Here is a 20,286-nt window from a genome sequence, read left to right as displayed (position 1 = left end):
TTATTAAGTTCGACATTTAGCGCGACTGTACCTCGAGGTTTGAATCCAACGTCGCGCCAGAGTTGCATGGGTAGGTAGTGCGACAGGCTGAGTCGCGCTACACGACTCTGGCGCGACGTTGATTCAAACGTCGAACTACAGTCGCGCTAAAGTCGAACTTATAAAATATTTAGTTCGACGTTGGCACGACGTTTGATTCAAACGTCGTGCAAAATTGAAGCAAAACATAATGCATACATTAACAGCGAGGTAACGTGAAATGCATGGGTAAATATGTTTCAGAATCGGTGAAAAATGGCTTGAAGAAATACCTGTGCTCATAGCGATTTCAATTTGAATGGCAACGAAAGCTTGGATTGAGAGTGCGAAGATTAAGACCTATCGTATGAGCAGCTCGAAATCAGAACTGAGTCGCATTTATCAGAATGTTCAAGCGTATTGTCAGCACAATCGAATACTACTTACTCTTCGCGAAAGGCGGGAAATAAGGAACAAATTTCAGACGTGTTGCTTAATACAAGAAAGCCCCTCTAACCTTAAAAACTGCGACTGGAATCAAAATTGCAACGGTTTCAAGAAGACAAGAACCTCAGCTAATGGTTCAGCCAGCTTTTTAGCTCTGTCAAGTCTCGTGATTCGTGCACACCTTTTTTTTTTTAATACAATTGAGTTCGACACGACGATAGCGCGACGTTTGAACCAGTCAGCAGCTATTAAATGCGACGTTTGAATGAACTGTCGTGCTGCAATCGTGCTGACGTCGAGCTTAATACGATTGATTTCGACACGACGATAGCGCGATGTTTGAACGGGGCCTCAGAGTTACTTAATAGAGTACAAATGCATTCGTTTGCGTGTTATTTGTACGCTTCTAAAAATGGTGCCTTGAGGACGCGGAATATTACAGTCGAACTCCGCTTTTTGGATGAACGTCTTTAATTCAGACAACTATTGTTAGTAGTTTCTTTGGTGTCAGTATACACGGAGTTCGATAGTACCTCTTTGACAGCAACCGCAGCCAAAATAAATTCAGAGACGAGAGTTTGACAGTGATTCAGGCCGGCGAGCCGGGTTGCTTAGTAACATGACGGCGGGAAGCTCGTGACAACTTTGAAAATTTGACTGTATTATTTTTGGATTGGAAAATAAGGTCCAGAAAATCTGTTGCCACAAACGAGGAATTGTCTACCTTTATCGATTTTACCAGGTGTGTGAACATTCAAATGAAAGCTATTGAGCAGTACTTTTACGTGGCACTGTTTCTTATGCTGTACAAGACTGGTCCGTAGCTAGCAAGAGGCAAGACGAGGCACTTCGTCTAGATTTTAATCCGGAATTAAAAATAAAATACGTTAAGTTGGAAAAAAATAATCCTCAGTTGAACAAGATTGATTTTTCTCAATAATTAGTTTATGAAAAATGTTGAAAACACGTTTCAGTGCTTCTAGATTACAAAATTTTCTGGGACATGTCCCCAGACCCTGGTCCCCTGGCAAGATTTTACTCGTCTGTGTTAAAAGTCTGGCTACGGTCGGCCCTGCAAGATGGCTCAAACTTTTAAGTCTGTGATAAAACCCTAGTGTGTGACCATTCAAATGAAAGCTTTTGAGCAACGTTTTCATGTGGTACTGTTTGTTATCCTAAACAAAGTGATTGTGCTGGTCACGTTTGAGTAGTGTGTGACCAGCAAGCTTAATATCGAAAGTAAATATTTCAATACTCGACATAACCTTAGTAGAATTCTACTATAGTGTTCTAATGCAAATGCTGTAATTTGATTGGTTGAGCTACCGTACTCTCTCAGCCATTCGTGTGCAGTGGCTGGAGGTCGTCTACAAATTCTCAGGTTTTTCGTTTCTCCAACGTTTTGGAGAAAGATTTCAAATTACTACAGGATAGTTCGATTTTTGAGAAGACTTAAAGAAAGACATTCACCGTTACACGACTTAAAAAGTCCAAATTTTTGAATAAATATACCATATTCACGTTAACACCATGTGGGAGGCGCGGTGGTCAAATGGTTAGCGCGCTCGCCTCCGAGTCGAACGGCCCGGGTTCGAGGCCTGGCCGGGGCGCTGCGTTGTGTTCTTGGGCAAGACACTTTACTCTCACAGTGCCTCTCTCCACCCAGGTGTACCGGCGAACTTACTGCTGGGGGGTAACCCTGCGATGGACTAGCATCCCATCCAGGGGGGAGTAGCAATACTCCTAGTCGCTTAATGCTACGGAAACCGGGATAAGCTCCGGCCTGTATGGGCCACTAGGCTCGAAGCAGACTTTACCCTACCCTACCTACCACGTTAACACCATGACGGTTTTACATTCTGATGGAAGTTATCCTCGTTGAATACCGCCAGGGGACAACCGTTTCTCGGAAAATCGGCTCGTCTAAATGGTGAAGTATCTGCGCAAATATCACATTTTAGAGTCAAATTATGCAATAAATGATTTCATTATTAAAGTTAGTTTGAAAATAGTTACTCGATGACTTGACTTGTAAAGTAGGCAAGCTGTTTCCCATTTGTAAAATCACCGAAATTGCACAAAACTAAGAATATTTTATAACAATATACTGAAGACAAAGCATAACTATGAAAAAATTATCAGGCATAATAATAAGAAACCAGCTGCAATATATCGATTAAAGCAAAAAATCACGTGCCTTATTTACCTTATATCTTGAAAACAAACATGTCGGCTATCGTGAATAAGGCCTGTTGATGAGCGCATGTACACAGAAGCAAGTTTCGAAATGATAATTCAGTCCTGTTAAAGAAAATCGTTATTATTATCAATACACGCGGCCAAATTGAAAACCGCCCTATTGAAAACACGCGCTTTGCGGGCCGCAAATGACTCCTAGCGGGCTGTTAATGCATTAACGGCCCTGCAGCTGATTGGTTCTCAGTTCATCATCCGATTAATTTTAACCAATCAGCGTCGCTGACGCGGGAAAACCATTCAGGTGTACGCGTACACCAAGCTTTGAAGTTATCAAAGCTTTGAACAGTTTCTCGAGAAGCGAATTGTGTTCGTAAAGAAAACTCAAAGTCTATTTGTTGTAAATGGGACAAAATGCAGCCAAAAAAACGGATTTAAGCAACTGCACAAGGCGAAGAGACAAAGAGAACATCTTCTTGTTGTTTTGCGAGAAACGAAACATCGTTCACTTGAATTGTATTTCCGGTCGAACTAATTTAGTTATAAAAGCAGTTGCAGGAATTTTATGCCGAAGCTCAATCGGAAAATGTAAGTTTGTAAAGTATTATTATTTATTAATCAACGCATTGCTTAATTATTATTTTCAGAGACACTGCAGCTAGCTCTTTTATACTAAAACTGCACAATAAGACATAGGCCTTAGTAGTTTCGTGTAAAATTTTCATTTTGCGACGAAGTACTTGTGTTATTGAATCGAAAATGTTAACTTCATTAAAGGCATTTGTTACCTATCTGGATGTTATTTGGCCTTGTATATTGATAATAATGATAATAAAATGACTTCTTTTCGGGAATATTGTTTATTTGCTCCCTTGTAGTGTCATTTGTGGCCCTTGCGCTTCGCGCTCGGGCCACAAATGACACTACGCGGGCGCAAATAAACAATATTCCCTCAAAAAAGTCATTTTATTCCCTTATTTGATCAGCAAATTTAGTCAGAATTCTACTAATTCCTATGGACTGACGGTTGATTCGGTCTTCACTTTCATCAACTATCACTCCATTTAATCTAATTATAATCTCTTATAATCTAATCTAATCCCATTCTCCCAGAGGAGATATAAGGAAGCAGATGATGAGATGATAGATCATCGTTGTAAATAGTGGCAGATTGGACTTTGCCACCTTTTTATGTCTTTTTTTTACGTTGAATTTTACTATATTTTGAAATTGTAGATTAAATTTACGCATAATTGTAATGTTAGGAAAAAACTATAAAGCATCTGTATGTTTGTTTGATTATTAAAACCAATTGTCGGTGATTTTCTATTTGTTGCGATTTTTGTCACGCTTTGCTTGTTGCACTCGAGCGGACAATGAAAATGGAAAGTGTAAACTAGCGGCGATTTTGTCCTGTTGGCAATTTTCCTGCGATTTTCATGGCGAGCTCAAGCCAGAAAAAATCTGGAAAGCGCGACAAAAATCGCATCAAAAATCACCTGTGTAAACGGGCCTTAATAATTAGGACGAATTTCGCTGAAAGTTCGAGCAATAAGTGCAGCAAATACTTACCAAAAATCCACTTATAGCACGTTAACATTTTGTATACTGTATGAAACATTTCACTGTAATTTATTTCTATAATTGACCCCGCAATGAAATTGTATTCTCGGGAACATTGGTGTTAAACCCCGTTGAACTGAAAAGCTTAAAACGTGTGTAATTTTGTTTTTAACCGACGTGAAACATCCCTTTTAACTAATAAAATAAAATATGGAATTCTTCAAATTTGTTTTTCTCTCGCGTGGTCAGCTTGAGAGCTAACATTTCGATAAAATTTCCTTAACTGTGTTAAAGCTGCGTCCATGCTATGAGCTCTTTTTGGTTACTATTTTTGCCTTTATTGCTTGAATGTTTAGCCGGAACCGTCTTAAAGAATTGTCATCTTATCGTTTACTATTTGGTATATAGCAGGAGTTGGTTACCAAAGACAGTTTGATCCTTAAAGTCCCAAATGTGATCTACTTCTAATTTCTCCTTACAATATCAATACATTTTCAAGCAGACAGGTGACGAGAATGTAGAAAATGATCATCAACTAGAGGATATTGCCTTAATTCTTATAACTAGCTATAAAGCAAATGTGTGGGAATAAGTTAGGAGAATTTATATTTTGATTTGGAGCTTGGGACTAGAAGGGTCCAAACTACTGGTACAACAAATCCTGATCTAATAATAAAGGATGTTCAATTAGTGATGTACATTTATAATCTATCTGTGTAAGTAATTAGGAAGGAATGTTGAGCAAAAATGTAATTTAAAAATGCCTTGGAGCATGTTGTTTAAAAGTAGTTATTTTGGGTGTCTGTGTAATAAATATCTCAGTTTAACTGATTTGTGGATTCGCAGGATATTTTCAGTTCTTTTATTTCTTACTTAATTTCTCGAGTTATTCTCTTCAGTTATATCATTGCATTCCCCATCAAAACAAGTTGTATTTTTTTTATGTCAGGACGCACTGTTCCCTATCTCTTCCCCAACAATTGTTCTTTTTTTATATATTTGTATGTTGGGACTCTTATACGGGCGTATCCAGGTACAGAAGGAAAGTTGAGGGGGTTGCAAACCCCTTCCACCTTCTCGTACGATACTAACTTGTTGTGGAGACACTGCCTCCCCCATGGGAATGACTTCGACTTGGCCACTCGTAGACCCCGTCCCCTCACCCCCACTGACAAAATCCTGGATTCACTGCGCCTTGCAGGAAAAGTTAAGTGACAGCTCTCTGCAGAATCAATATACTATGGAAGTTCGGCCCTACTACATCTAAACTTTCCTATATACTCGGACGGTTTTACAGAGGAAAAGCCATACGTCCCCTGTACCCAACCCCCCTCCCCCACATTACACATACACGCACACACTCAAAGCACCAAGGACGCTCGTGCCTGATTTAATTGACGTATGCCTAAAATGGAGGCTTTTATTGGATCTCGTAAGTTGCTGTAATGTAAACGTGACTTGCGTGACATATCCTTTTAGCTTGATCGTTGAGAGATTCGTGGGCGAGATTTGTCACGGGAGTTAAGCTTAATTAATTTATATGATTTATATTGCTTTCCTAGAAGGGAAAATGACTTATTACAACCTAGAAAACGTACTCTGCTCTGATGGATGAATTAATCAGATGTAACAAATTCTCTGAATGGATTAATCAATAGCAATTAATTACAATCATGGCAGTTCCTAACTGTTAAATTATCGGAAACATTATACCGTAAAATTCCGGTTATAAGTCCTCCCGCTTATAAGCCCCCCCCCCCCCCGGTTATAGGCCCATCTATCTGGAAACAAAAAAATTCATCCGATTAAAAGCCCTCCCAGATATAAGCCCCCCTATGCCGGATAACAGAACTGGACAGGGCGAAATGTTGCTTTATTATGCGTTTTTAACTTAAACACGTATTTCGATCAACACTCCCGTGGCTTGCTCCGAAACGTTTTTTTTTATTCCGCTTATAAGCCCTCTCGGATATAAGCCCCTCCGTTTATAAGCCCACCCAAAACCCTTACGAAGTTGTATAAGCCCAGGGCTTATAACCGGAATTTTACGGTATACGTCCAACAGTCTTTATCAAAGGTATTATTGAAGGTAGCTTCTCTGTAACTACCCGTTATTACCTTGCTTAAGGGCTTGGTAAATTTTCTATTTTTTTTCTTTTCTAGATATTTTCTCGCTAAATTGTTTGCAAAATTTGTTTGCCTCACCCTCCCTGCCCATGCTTTTTTCATGGCCAATTAATGCGGCTGTTTTTTCCCGTGAACCTTCACAAACCCCAAATCACTTCCGCTTTCGTTTTGTGGACTCGTCGCAGGGAGGTACAGGTAGAAATCGGAAACGATTAAGACAGACTTCTGAAGGTAAGAAGCCTTGATATTCATTCTTTATTCTTCTTACTTGACAATGACGTTGCACTTTAATTGTGATGTCCTTGTTCAAGTTTCTATTTTCTGACTTCGTGAGCTGTCGAACAGATCGTGCAGTCGAATGCGAACGAGCTACACAAGCGTAAACAATTATAAACGCCTTCAATTTTCTGATTAGGCTTAGCTCCGAAAACTCCAGGGGAAATGTTGTGTTTCAGGTAGCATTCGAATTTTTAAACTCGTTCATTAGTTCAACGAGTGAATTCAATACCTAGCTGATGATTCCTTCGGCATGAAATTTGTGTAAGGAACTGTAAATAACAGCGTCATGGTAATCTGTTCATTGTTTACTTTGTGAATGCGTTCACTGTTGTTATTGCTTTGTATAGTTTAGGCTGTCCTCCTATTTATAGCTAATTTACATAGCTTTCCTTTTGAGTATATGTTTTATAGGGAACCTTTTGAAGCGAATAATACAAATACTGTGCACAAAGATGGTAGTAAGTTTGTTGATCAAATCAGTGCAACGCAGGAATTTTTACTCCCTTCCTTCCCGAGACATTGGATGACGGCTAATGCATCTGTCAGTGTTAAGCTGGAGCAGGGTGAGGGGGGGGGGGGGGGGATTTGAACTTAGCACAGATTTTCTGTTTAAATGCTCCATGCCGTATCATTCGTGGATGGTCAAAAGAGTCACTAAATGTCGATAAAATGTTGACAGAAAGTACATTCCAATAGTTAATTTCTCCACTACAGGCAGACGATTACTGCCAAATCCCCTTCCTGTGCCCAGCCTCCACACCCCTCCAGCTTAATACATGTAGCACTGATAGGTGCAAACATGATATCCAAATCTAGCTAGAACAATGAAAGAGAATACTAGACAACATCAACCATAGTCCCTGAACAAGTAGCTTATGCCACACAACACAATGCAAAACCCAAAAGCACAACTCTCACTATACTGCCAGTTCGAAACCCCCCTGTACAGCACTATACCAAACACCCCTTTCCAGCATTTTACACCCTTTTTATACCACTACACTCCCCTATACAGCACTATACACCCTGCACAGCACTATACACCCCATATACAGCACTATACACCTCCTGTACGGCACTATACATCCCCTATACTGCACTATACACTCCCCTATACAGCACTATACACCTCCTATACAGCACTATACACCCCCTATACAGCACTATACACCCCCTATACAGCACTAAACACCCCCTAATAGGGGGTGTACTATTCGCACTGCATAAATTATCAGCATCGCATATAAGTACTACAAATCATGAATAAATTGACATTGTTCAAGTGTAGCGGCGGAAGGAACATGCCAAGTGCGATTAGTAGCCAGCTGGTAAGTTTGGTGAATATTGTTGGGAGTCTTTTGTATGGTACAATTTTACCTACCCACCCACCCACCCATGATGAACTTAGTTTGCACTGCGACTCTTGTCGGGTCGCCGAATTTTATCCCCAATCTTAAATGCGATGCGATGATTGTTGCAGTGCGGAATAGGATACTATACACTCCCTATACAGCAATAAACACCCCCTATACAGCACTATACACCCCCTATACAGCACTCTACACCCCATATAAAGAATTATACACCCCCTATACAGCACTATACACCTCCTATACAGCACTATACACCCCCTATACAGCACTATACAATCCCTATACAGCACTATACAATCCCTATACAGCACTATACACCCCCTATACTGCACTATACAATCCCTATACAGCACTATACAATCCCTATACAGCACTATACACCTCCTATACTGCACTATACACCCCCTATACAGCACTATACACCCCCTATACTGCACTATACACCCCTATACAGCACTATACACCTCCTATACAGCACTATATCTCCCCTATACATCACTACACACCTCCTATACAGCACTATACACCCCCTATACATTATTAAACACCCCCTATACAGCACTATACACTCCCTATACAGCACTATACACTCCCTATACAGCACTATACACTCCCTATACAGCACTAAACACCCCCTATACAGCACTATACACTCCCTATTCAGCACTCTACACCCCCTATACAGCACTATATGCCCCCTATACAGCACTATACACCCCCTATACAGCACTATACAACCTATATATCACTATACACCCCTATACAGCACTATACGCCCCTATACAGCACTATACACGCCCTATACATCACTATACATATCCTAAACAGCACTTTACACCCCCTATACAGCACTATACACCCCCTATACAGCACTATACACTCCCTATACATCACTATACATATCCTAAACAGCACTTTACACCCCCTATACAGCACTATACACACCCTATACATCACTATACATATCCTAAACAGCACTTTACACCCCCTATACAGCACTATACACCCCCTATACAGCACTATACACGCCCTATACATCACTATACATATCCTTAACAGCACTTTACACCCCCTATACAGCACTAAACACCCCCTATACAGCACTATACACTCCCTATACAGCAATAAACACCCCCTATACAGCACTATACAATCCCTGTACAGCACTAAACACCCCCTATACAGCACTATACACCCCATATAAAGCACTATACACCCCCTATACAGCACTATACACCTCCTATACTGCACTATACACCCCCTATACAGCACTATACACCCCCTATACAGCACTATACAATCCCTGTACAGCACTATACACCCCCTATACAGCACTCTACACCCCATATAAAGCACTATACACCCCCTATACAGCACTATACACCTCCTATACTGCACTATACACCCCCTATACAGCACTATACACCCCCTATACTGCACTATACACCCCTATACAGCACTATACACCTCCTATACAGCACTATATTTCCCCTATACATCACTACACACCTCCTATACAGCACTATACACCCCCTTTACAGCACTAAACACCCCCTATACAGCACTATACACTCCCTATACATCACTATACATATCCTAAACAGCACTTTACACCCCCTATACAGCACTATACACACCCTATACATCACTATACATATCCTAAACAGCACTTTACACCCCCTATACAGCACTATACACCCCCTATACAGCACTATACACGCCCTATACATCACTATACATATCCTTAACAGCACTTTACACCCCCTATACAGCACTAAACACCCCCTATACAGCACTATACACTCCCTATACAGCAATAAACACCCCCTATACAGCACTATACAATCCCTGTACAGCACTAAACACCCCCTATACAGCACTATACACCCCATATAAAGCACTATACACCCCCTATACAGCACTATACACCTCCTATACTGCACTATACACCCCCTATACAGCACTATACACCCCCTATACAGCACTATACAATCCCTGTACAGCACTATACACCCCCTATACAGCACTCTACACCCCATATAAAGCACTATACACCCCCTATACAGCACTATACACCTCCTATACTGCACTATACACCCCCTATACAGCACTATACACCCCCTATACTGCACTATACACCCCTATACAGCACTATACACCTCCTATACAGCACTATATTTCCCCTATACATCACTACACACCTCCTATACAGCACTATACACCCCCTTTACAGCACTAAACACCCCCTATACAGCACTATACACTCCCTATACAGCACTATACACTCCCTATACAGCACTATACACTCTCTATACAGCACTATACACTCCCTATACAGCACTATACACTCCCTATACAGCATTATACACTCCCTATACAGCACTATACACTCCCTATACAGCACTATACACCCCCTATACAGCACTATATGCCCCCTATACACCACTATACACCCCCTATACAGCACTATACAACCTATATATCCAATACCTCCCTTTGGAGAGTAAGGCGAAATAAAGATATACTATTACTATGACTATACACCCCTATACAGCACTATACGCCCCTATACAGCACTATACACGCCCTATACACTCCCTATACAGCACTAAACACCCCCTATACAGCACTACACAATCCCTATACAGCACTATACACCCCCTATACAGCACTAAACACCCCCTATACAGCACTACACAATCCCTATACAGCACTATACACCCCCTATACAGCACTAAACACCCCCTATACAGCACTATACACCCCCTATACAGCACCATACACCCCCTATACAGCACTAAACACCCCCTATACAGCACTATACACTCCCTATACAGCACTAAACACCCCCTATACAGCACTACACAATCCCTATACAGCACAATACATCCCCTGTACAGCACTATACATCCCCTATACAACACTATATACACCCCCTATTCAGCACTATACACCCCTAATACAGCATTATACACCACGTATATAGCACTTTACCATGCCATAGAAAATACAGCCAATCAGAGTACAGAAAAGCCGTTGTATATTCAACGGTAGTCAACTCAACCTTCCCATCGTGCACTGCGATCTTTTGTCCCGGTGAAATTTAGTCAGCTTATTTTCTATGGCATGGTATAAAATAGTTACACAACACTTTCTCGTGGTAAACCATGGAATATCCCACTTGTCACTTGTATTTTCGCGGTAGGAGGAGACCATCAATAGGCTCTTTATCCCCCAATACTCATAATGATATCCAAAAAGGAGGAGTGTAAAGGAGTGTATAGTGCTGTATAGGGCACTATACACCCTCTATACAGTACTATACACTCGCTATACAGCACTATACACCTCCTACACAGCACTATACACCCCTATACAGCACTATACACCCCCTATTAAGAACTATACACCCCTATACAGCACGAGTAAGACTTGACATCCCTAAGAAGCAGTATCTTTTTGTTTTTTTTGTTTTTATTTTAATAGGTAGCTAGTTACTTTAGTTTAGGTCATTTTTCTTGTAATGTTACACTTATAAATTAATAGCTTTAGATTTTGTGCTGAGAGGAACTACCTTGTAGCTCTTCCCTTTTCTCAATTTTTATATTTTTAAGATTACTTCATGTGCAGTTAATATAGATTACTTCATAGAAAGTGCGACGTACGGATTTTTATTCACGAGTTGCAAAACTTTGGAAAAACGAACGAGTGAGCGAAGCGAACGAGTGAGCTTTCCAAAGTTTTGCAACGAGTGAATAAAAAATCCGTACAAAGCACTTTCTATGCTGTAATTTGTTTATTATATATATATAACGAGAATTCAACCATTGTAAACTTGACGCGATTTTTCTCGCAAGTTAATTCATAAACCTTTGACATAAGCTTAAGCTTATTACAGTTTGACCGTAGAGGGAGGAAAATGCACATCGCTTTCCAAGCGAAATCACTTTTAAAAATTCGAAAAATTACTGCCAACAAAATCTCCTGAAAAAACTTTATTTAATTAAACACATTGCGTTAATTTTTGAAAGCAAAACTTTTGGTATACATCGCATCGAGTAAGCGTCGCTACAGGCGAATCAACTAAACACGCAGGCGAATTTTGAACAAAATTGTGCTAACAGTGCTAACACAACGAGTCGGTTAATTAAGCAATAATAACGACGTAAATCCACATTCAGAAATACAATCTACTTTACCATGGTGTTCCCAAGAGTGCTTGAATATTCTTAGAAAGTCTGCGGATGCGTTGCAATTTGAAAGAAATTCTTGTCCGCCGGCTTCGCTTTCATTTATCGACACTTCGCTTGTCTTCGCTTCGCCTTTGAAGAATGATTTTTATCGTTATCATCTCATTACTGTATCCTTTCGGTTTTGCTTAGCGAATTCCTGTTTGCTTGCCTTTCCATAAAGTTCTCCAAAGACCAAGGTTTAATTTGTTAAGGAACAAATCGTGTAGCCATGTTTTCCAAGCATAAACTGCCGTCGGGAACAAACTTGCCGCTCGCTGTTCAACCTTTTTGGAAACCATTTGAGTTCGCGCGCTCTGATTGGTTGGGTCGTTCAACTCTAGATGCTGATTGGTTATATTTTTCACATGTGAAGAAAGCTATACGCGAAGCTGATTGGACGTATCGCTTTTCTCACATGTGAAAATATAGAATATAGAAATCTATTTGCAAGGTTTATTGCCCAAAATTCTCGCTATATATATAATAAAAGGAGCTACGTCACGGACAACACATTGTGAAAAAATTGGCAAAGGTTTTCAAATTTGTCGATCGAAATTTGTTTTTATTTTTATCCGTCGAAACGATTCTTGGTTGTTTTCGCGTTTCCGCGTCACAGTAAATTGGTGTATTTTGTTTCAGGCCAGGACACATGTACCTGTTGTAGTTCAATTTTGCCCTTGGTACAATTTGGTATTTTCCTTTGTTTTCATTATCATACATCACCATACATCAGAACAAAGGAAGGAAAATACCAAATTGTACCAGGGGTAAAATTGAACCACATCATATCCTTTTCTGCCCTTTTTCCTTTACAGACGTACAATGGTTAAGTTTTCGGTTAGCGTTCTTACCAATTATCCTTAAATCCTGTAGGAGGACCCATGGGTGAGTTGAGGGAGTCAACCCCCCCCCCTCCCCCACCTCACTGTATGAGAAGCTCGGTCTATTTGTCTAAAGGAGAAACATTTTTCGAGAACTCTCCCACCTCCCCGTAGGACTCTCGCGTGCGACCTCGACACTCGTATACCTACCTGGATGCGCTCTTGCCACTTGCAAGAAATGTGGTGAGTGAGCGATCCACAGAAAGGATCAGAAAGCTAGGGAAATTCTGGGCAATCAACCACGTAAATCAGGCTACACGCAACTCTGACGGTTCCAGACCGGCGCGTATTTTTACAGGAAATGGCTAAAAGGTAGCACCTTTTGTATTCCATCGTGTTACCTTTGCCATCTTTGAAGAGCTATGGAGCGCCGTTCAGGCTAACCGGAGCCGCATGTAGGCTAACCCGAATTCTCATAATGTTAAGGCTAAGCCAAACGGAACGGTTTTTAATAGACTGCTCTGGGTGTTCTCTTCCGGGGTGCACCCTCCGCTTAGCCTGTTAACGATTAGCTAATTGATAGTAATTTTCTATTGCTGGTTTTCACTGTCACGCCACTGTCACGCCACAAAAAATTAAATCCAAAACTATCGAGTTAAAAAAAACAACAAGAATATTACAGGTTGTAGAAAATTAATAAAACCAGATTGATTGCAAGGCTGGTACAACGGCAGGAGGGCAAGATTTGTTGGTCAATATTTCAACTAGTAGAGCTAGTCTTCTTCAGAGCCAGTACTATCTAAGGAAAATAACGCCGGGCTCTAAAATTTGAATTTGGATAATACAGAGTGGATTAATGTTTAACTAATAAAAGCTATATGAAGATATACGGTATATAACCATGTACAATGCAGAAAACAACAACAACAACAACAACAATAATAATGATAATAATAATAATAATAATAATAATAATAATAATAATAACAACAATAATAATAATAATAATAATAATAATAATAATAATAATAATAATAACAATAATAATAAAATTAATTAAACCAAATATAATGAAATAGTCAATGTTCATTTCTACGGTTAATATCATTAGGCGCATTAACCCACACTGTATTATCCAAATTCAAATTTTAGAGCCGTTATTTTCCTTAGATTATAGTACTGGCCCTGAAGAAGACTAGCTCTGCTAGTTAAAATATTGGCCAATAAATCTTGCCCTCCTGCCGTTGTACCAGCCTTGCAATCAATCTGGTTTTATTAATACTTAGATAGTCTACTTGTCCAAGTCTCAGGTGTGTATGGTATTCCGTACTCGAGTTATCCGTTAAATTGTTCCACACAAATTTAGAGAGCGCAGCATGGAAACGTTATTTGGGGCCCATGCGGAGGGGCACCAAAATGGCGGCCTGAAAACAATGAAAACATCTGGAATTCACTTCTGCTATAAAAAGAGGTCAGTTTACCCCCATGAACAAGTAAACATTCACATAAAACACTTCTCGCAAAACGTCCTGCCAAGGGTATTAAAACCTCCCCCACCTCCTCCCATGACAGCAGTGTAAAGCAAGCATGTTTAACACCCAAACAGAGCCGTTCGTGGCCTGATTCAATCTTAATTTCCTGGCAAAAATATGCATAATTATGCTCGATATAGAGAAATTTTTCCTACTGTTCTGCAGACGTGACTTGCTGCGTGATCACTTATCGTGACGAGATTTGTCACGCGACTTAAACACGCGTAACAATCATATTGCTTTCTTAGCGTGTAATTATATAAGGGGGAAATGTCTTATAACTGCATTTTTAAAATAAAACGTTCTCTACTCTGAAAGGATGAATTCATTAGAAATTACGTTCTGTGAAATTTTAAATCAAGAAGAACAAGTCGAACTAATTATTGGATTTTTAGATCTGAAGCAATATTTACCTCTCGATCAGAAGTTTATTTTGTGTTGTTATTAAAGATGTCAATTTGCTTTGAGGGGTTGCTTTATTTCCTAAATTAATTACGCGTCTTGTTGTTTTAGAGGGTAAATGTTTGCACATTTTAGTGCCCCACTCTCCCTCTCTTTGCAACTGCTGTTTACCCGTGAGCCTCCACTAACCCACATAACTTCCGGTCGTTCTGGAACTTCTGGTAAACGGCGCTGCATTCGCAGGGACAGTTTTGTGGTGTGAAGGCACGCATCTAAAAGGTAAGAAAGGCAGCATTTGAAATCGAAAGTCGGTAGTTTGTTCTACGAGTGAACACAAGTCATTCTGATGATTTTTCGACCTGAACGTTGTGAACGCGTGCAATTATCATAATCTATGTTTACTGTTTTTACGTTAAGTTCAGGCTGTAATTCCATTATCAGCGAATAAAGATAGCTTTCCATTTAAATGAATGTTATACTGCGACCACTACTATGTACACAAGGGGACAAGTTGAGTTGATTTTGCTCATCAGTTCACTGCATGGGCTCCAACGCAGGCAGCGCATTCTTTGGCTTTTATGCATCAGTCAATTGAAACCCCGGCCCCCCGACCCCCGGGACTTAGCGGGGATTTAACGCGTCCAAAGCCGGGATTTAACGCACTTTTAACGGCGCGTTGGCCCCGGTGGGCGGTGGTTTTAACAAAAAGGCAGTAGACCGGGCCGTGGAGCGGTGATTTAACAGCACGCTATCACCTGAAGCGGGGACGGCAGCCGGGATTTAACATAAAGGACTAAATGTTTTTCTCAAAATGTTCGTCCTGAGAAATCCGATCTAAGAAGTCTCCGCGCTTCTCCCTTGATAAAGCCTTTCGTGACGCCTGGGTTTGTATTTAATGTGTTCGCACGATTTAAATAGACTCCTTGTACTTGGAATCTGCCACCTTTGTACACTATCGTCTCCAAGAAAGTAGTTTCTGTTTCTGAGATTTCAGCCGTGAATTATATCGTAGGGTGAAAGCTGTTTACCTTTAGAAGAAATTCTTCTATTTTGTCTTTTCTTGTGTCCCACATCAGATGAAAAGACGTCTTCAATAAATCGTTTCTAAAGGATAGGCTTATTGCTACTTGTCCAGTGAGTATTTCGTTTTCTATTTTGGCCATGAAGATGACAGCAGAAGATGCGGCGATTGTCGTGCCCATGGCTGTTTGATGTGCTTAAATCCACTGAATTGGAACGAGTTTTCTTGAAAGATTAGAGTGAGCATCTCTAAAAAACCTGTTAGGTACGGGACGGGAGGATTTCCTTGATGAAATTCTTCGTATGCTTCGCATACAGTGTTAATGAGACAACGAAGGCTTTTTAGGCTGTTTAGGCAAGGCAGTGTAAAGTCTGTCGCACGAAGCTTGTCGCTGTGCTACCGGCTGAAGTAGATGGTCAACAAAAGCTGAAATACGTTCTGTAGGGCAAACACACCCCGATATTATGGGTCTTCCGGCAGGTGTGTTCATAATGGCTAATTTCGGGTTTGAAATTTGTCAAATTCGTTTCTCTGACCACGAAAAACGATTTTTAATAGGTTTTTGGCGGAAACAAACTACATCAGGTTTCTTTCCTACCTCATAACTATATATGGACAATAAATAAGAGAAATAGACTTTTCAACTTCTGTAACGAAATCAAGATTTTGTCCGGTTTTTCCCCGAAAGTCGATTCGGATGCCCCCGCTATGCGGGGCTTTTAACAGACGTCTTGGCCCCTAGGGCGGGGAAATAAGCCGGGTTTTAACACTTGGTAAATGTTAAATTCCCCGGTAAGTCCCGGGGGGTGGGGGGCTGGGGTTTCAATTGACTGATGCATTACCCCGTCACTTAATCTTTCCTTCCTGGAGTAAACATACTCTAGACATTGCGCCACGACCAAACGATACATCATGACAATGAAGACTTGGATTACTGACTTCTACGCTCTCCTTATCTCCTCGTTTCATCATTTTTCATGATTTTTGCCCACTAGGTTGTGGAAGTAGGCTATCTGGAATTGTGTTTGGTTTTTAGAAGAAACTACGTTTTTCCCATTAACATTAATATTGGGGAAATTTCATTTCTTTCTAAACTGTTAATTAATACAAATGTAAGCCATTCCTGAGTAGTTGAGAGATCATGACATGTATATGACAGATGCGTGTACTTGCATGTATTTTAAGATCTAAAATACTAAAAATATCATGTAAGAAAAAATCCTTGATACTGTATCTCACCTTCATCTTTGTAAATAGTGAAATGGCTGCTGCCCCAGACCCAAAGGAAGTACTTCTTTCGACCTCTGGAAAAGCGAATTTTCAACGTGTGACGCAGTTGTTAGTAAGTGGAGGCACTGCATTACTGAGGGAGATATTTGATCAACTTTGTCCACCAAGTAATCTTCCCACAATACTAAAAAATCCAGCCACAATGATACGGCTCAAAGCAGCAGAGCTCGCCATGCCAGAGTGGAACTGTCTGTACCCTTCCACAGGGGTGTATGGCAAGTCAGTGGATTTTGATTTCATTCTGCTCTTCAGATTACTAAGGACAATATGCAACCTGATCCCTCCTACCGTGGGCTGGGATCATCTTCCAACAAGCACAGACCACAGTTTAGCTGCAGATTTAGCAAGAATTAAATATTATCGCAACACAGTGTATGGTCGCCCAAAGCCAAACATGGAGATAACAGATGATGAGTTCCCACAACTTTGGCAGGAAATCAGTACAGCTCTTGTAAGAATTGCAGGGCACATCAGCCAGAGAAGGAAACTTGAATGGCAGATGGCCATTGACAAACTTTTTGAAGAAACTGAAATCCAAGAAAGAGTTGAGAGTTTGGAAAAAGCAGTTACAGATGAAGCCCAGGACATTGAAAAACAGAAGCAGGAAAAGCAAGAAATCACAGCTCTAGAAGTGGAACATTTACAGACAAGTAAGTCACATTTATTTGCATTTGGTGCTTCCATGGAATAAAACCCTAACCCATAGCCACGTTTTCCCTTGTAACAAAGCTTGCTAGATCACATCAAAATATTCAGCCACTGGGAATCCTGCTAGTCTGAAATATCAACCATCCTCTCGTCCCAAGGAGGACAGCTGACATTTCAGACAAGGAATCCTGCCTCCACGGCCAAGAAATTAGCTGCCAAGAATCCTGCTCCTGCCAGGAATCCCACTGAGAATTCCACTGAGAACTTGCTGAGATTTTGGCCACCAGGAAACCCACTGGAAAGCGGGAAACTTGCCAAGCCACACAGCAAGCTTATGGCTGCTGGAAATTCCTTCATTGGCATGATATATGGCGGGCACAAATCTCACCAATATTTTAGCTGCCAGAATTTTGTTTAGCTATATATTGCATTTAGAAAAAAGCAATGCAGTGTACATATGATGAGCTTCAAGAAAACTCTTGACACTAAGACTAGTAGACTGTAAATGATCCCCATAGTGGACCAATAGTAAACTGTAAATAATCCCCATAGAGGACCAATAGTAGACTGTAAATGATCCCCATAGAGGACCAATAGTAGACTGTAAATGATCCCCATAGTGGACCCATAGTAGACTGTAAATGGTCCCCATAGTTTACCAATAGTGGACTGTAAATGATCCCCATAGTGGACCCATAGTAGACTATAAATGATCCCCATAGTCGACCCATAGTAGACTGTAAATGATCCCCATAGTGGACCCATAGTAGACTATAAATGATCCCCATAGTGGACCCATAGTAGACTGTAAATGATCCCCATTGTGAACCCATAGTAAACTGTAAATAATCCCCATAGTGGACCCATAGTAGACTGTAAATGATCCCATAGTCGACCCATAGTAGACTGTAAATGATCCCCATAGTGGACCCATTGTAGACTGTAAATGATCCCCATAGTGGACCCATAGTAGACTATAAATGATCCTCATAGTGGACCCATAGTAGACTATAAATGATCCCCATAGTGGACCCATTGTAGACTGTAAATGATCCTCATAGTGGACCCATAGTAGACTGTAAATAATCCTCATAGTGGACCCATAGTAGACTGTAAATGATCCTCATAGTGGACCCATAGTAGACTATAAATGATCCCCATAGTGGACCCATAGTAGACTGTAAATGATCCCCATAGTCGACCCATAGTAGACTGTAAATGATCCCCATAGTCGACCCATAGTAGACTGTAAATGATCCCCATAGTGGACCCATTGTAGACTGTAAATGATCCCCATAGTGGACCCATAGTAGACTATAAATGATCCCCATAGTGGACCCATTGTAGACTATAAATGATCCCCATAGTGGACCCATAGTAGACTATAAATGATCCCCATAGTGGACCCATTGTAGACTGTAAATGATCCTCATAGTGGACCCATAGTAAACTGTAAGTGATCCCCATAGCGGACCCCTAGTAGACTGTAACTGATCCTCATAGTCGACCCATAGTAGACTGTAAATGATCCCCATAGTGGACCCATTGTAGACTGTAAATGATCCTCATAGTGGAGCAATAGTAAACTTTAAATAATCCGCATAGAGGACCAATAGTAGACTGTAAATGATCCCCATAGTGGACCAATAGTAGACTGTAAATGATCCCCATAGTGGACCAATAGTAGACTGTAAATGATCCCCATAGTGGACCCATTGTAGACTGTAAATGATCCTCATAGTGGTCCAATAGTAAACTGTAAATAATCCCCATAGTGGACCCATAGTAGACTATAAATGATCCCCATAGTGGACACATAGTAGACTATAAATGATCTCCATAGTGGACCCATAGTAGACTGTAAATGATCCCCATAGTGGACCCATTGTAGACTTTAAATGATCCTCATAGTGGAGCAATAGTAAACTTTAAATAATCCGCATAGAGGACCAATAGTAGACTGTAAATGATCCCCATAGTGGACCAATAGTAGACTGTAAATGATCCCCATAGTGGACCAATAGTAGACTGTAAATGATCCCCATAGTGGACCCATTGTAGACTGTAAATGATCCTCATAGTGGACCAATAGAAGGCTGTAAATAACCCTCATAGTCGACCCACAGTAGACTATAAATTCCCATAGTGGACCCATAGTAAATTGTAAATGATACCTATAGTGGACCCACAGAAGGCTGTAAATGATTCTCATGGTGGACCCACAGTGAATTGTATCAGGCTATCTCCTCCATGATCTTAAAGATTAAACAGAGCCTCTTTTCTTTCCAATGGTATTCAAAACTCACGAAAACCTATTCCTCTATCCATGAGAATAGA

At 40.6% G+C, this 20,286-nt stretch overlaps 1 protein-coding gene across 1 annotated transcript; it reads left to right on the top strand.

Annotated features, from left to right (window-relative positions):
• The first annotated feature begins 6,516 nt into the window (after window positions 1-6,516).
• LOC144629731 (uncharacterized) lies at window positions 6,517-18,367 on the top strand. Its single transcript, XM_078487950.1, has 3 exons — window positions 6,517-6,582; window positions 17,269-17,951; window positions 18,108-18,367. The coding sequence occupies exons 2-3, from the start codon at window positions 17,273-17,275 to the stop codon at window positions 18,365-18,367; spliced, it is 939 nt and encodes a 312-aa protein (XP_078344076.1). The 5' UTR covers window positions 6,517-6,582; window positions 17,269-17,272.
• Window positions 18,368-20,286: the final 1,919 nt, after the last annotated feature.

Source organism: Oculina patagonica, chromosome 11 (genome assembly GCF_052425735.1).
Source record: "Oculina patagonica isolate OP01 chromosome 11, crgOcupat, whole genome shotgun sequence".
Taxonomy (NCBI): Eukaryota; Metazoa; Cnidaria; class Anthozoa; order Scleractinia; family Oculinidae; genus Oculina; species Oculina patagonica.
The sequence above is the reverse complement of the archived record's forward strand: the minus strand, read 5'-3'. Positions and strand labels throughout refer to the sequence as shown.

What these genes read in the sequence shown, in the direction of transcription:
- LOC144629731 (XM_078487950.1), top strand. Translation starts at nt 17,273, where the DNA reads ATGGCTGCTGCCCCAGACCCAAAGGAAGTACTTCTTTCGACCTCTGGA. An exon ending in AGTGGAACATTTACAGACAA is followed by an intron (nt 17,952 to 18,107) that starts GTAAGTCACATT and finishes TCTCGTCCCAAG; the next exon opens with GAGGACAGCTGACATTTCAG.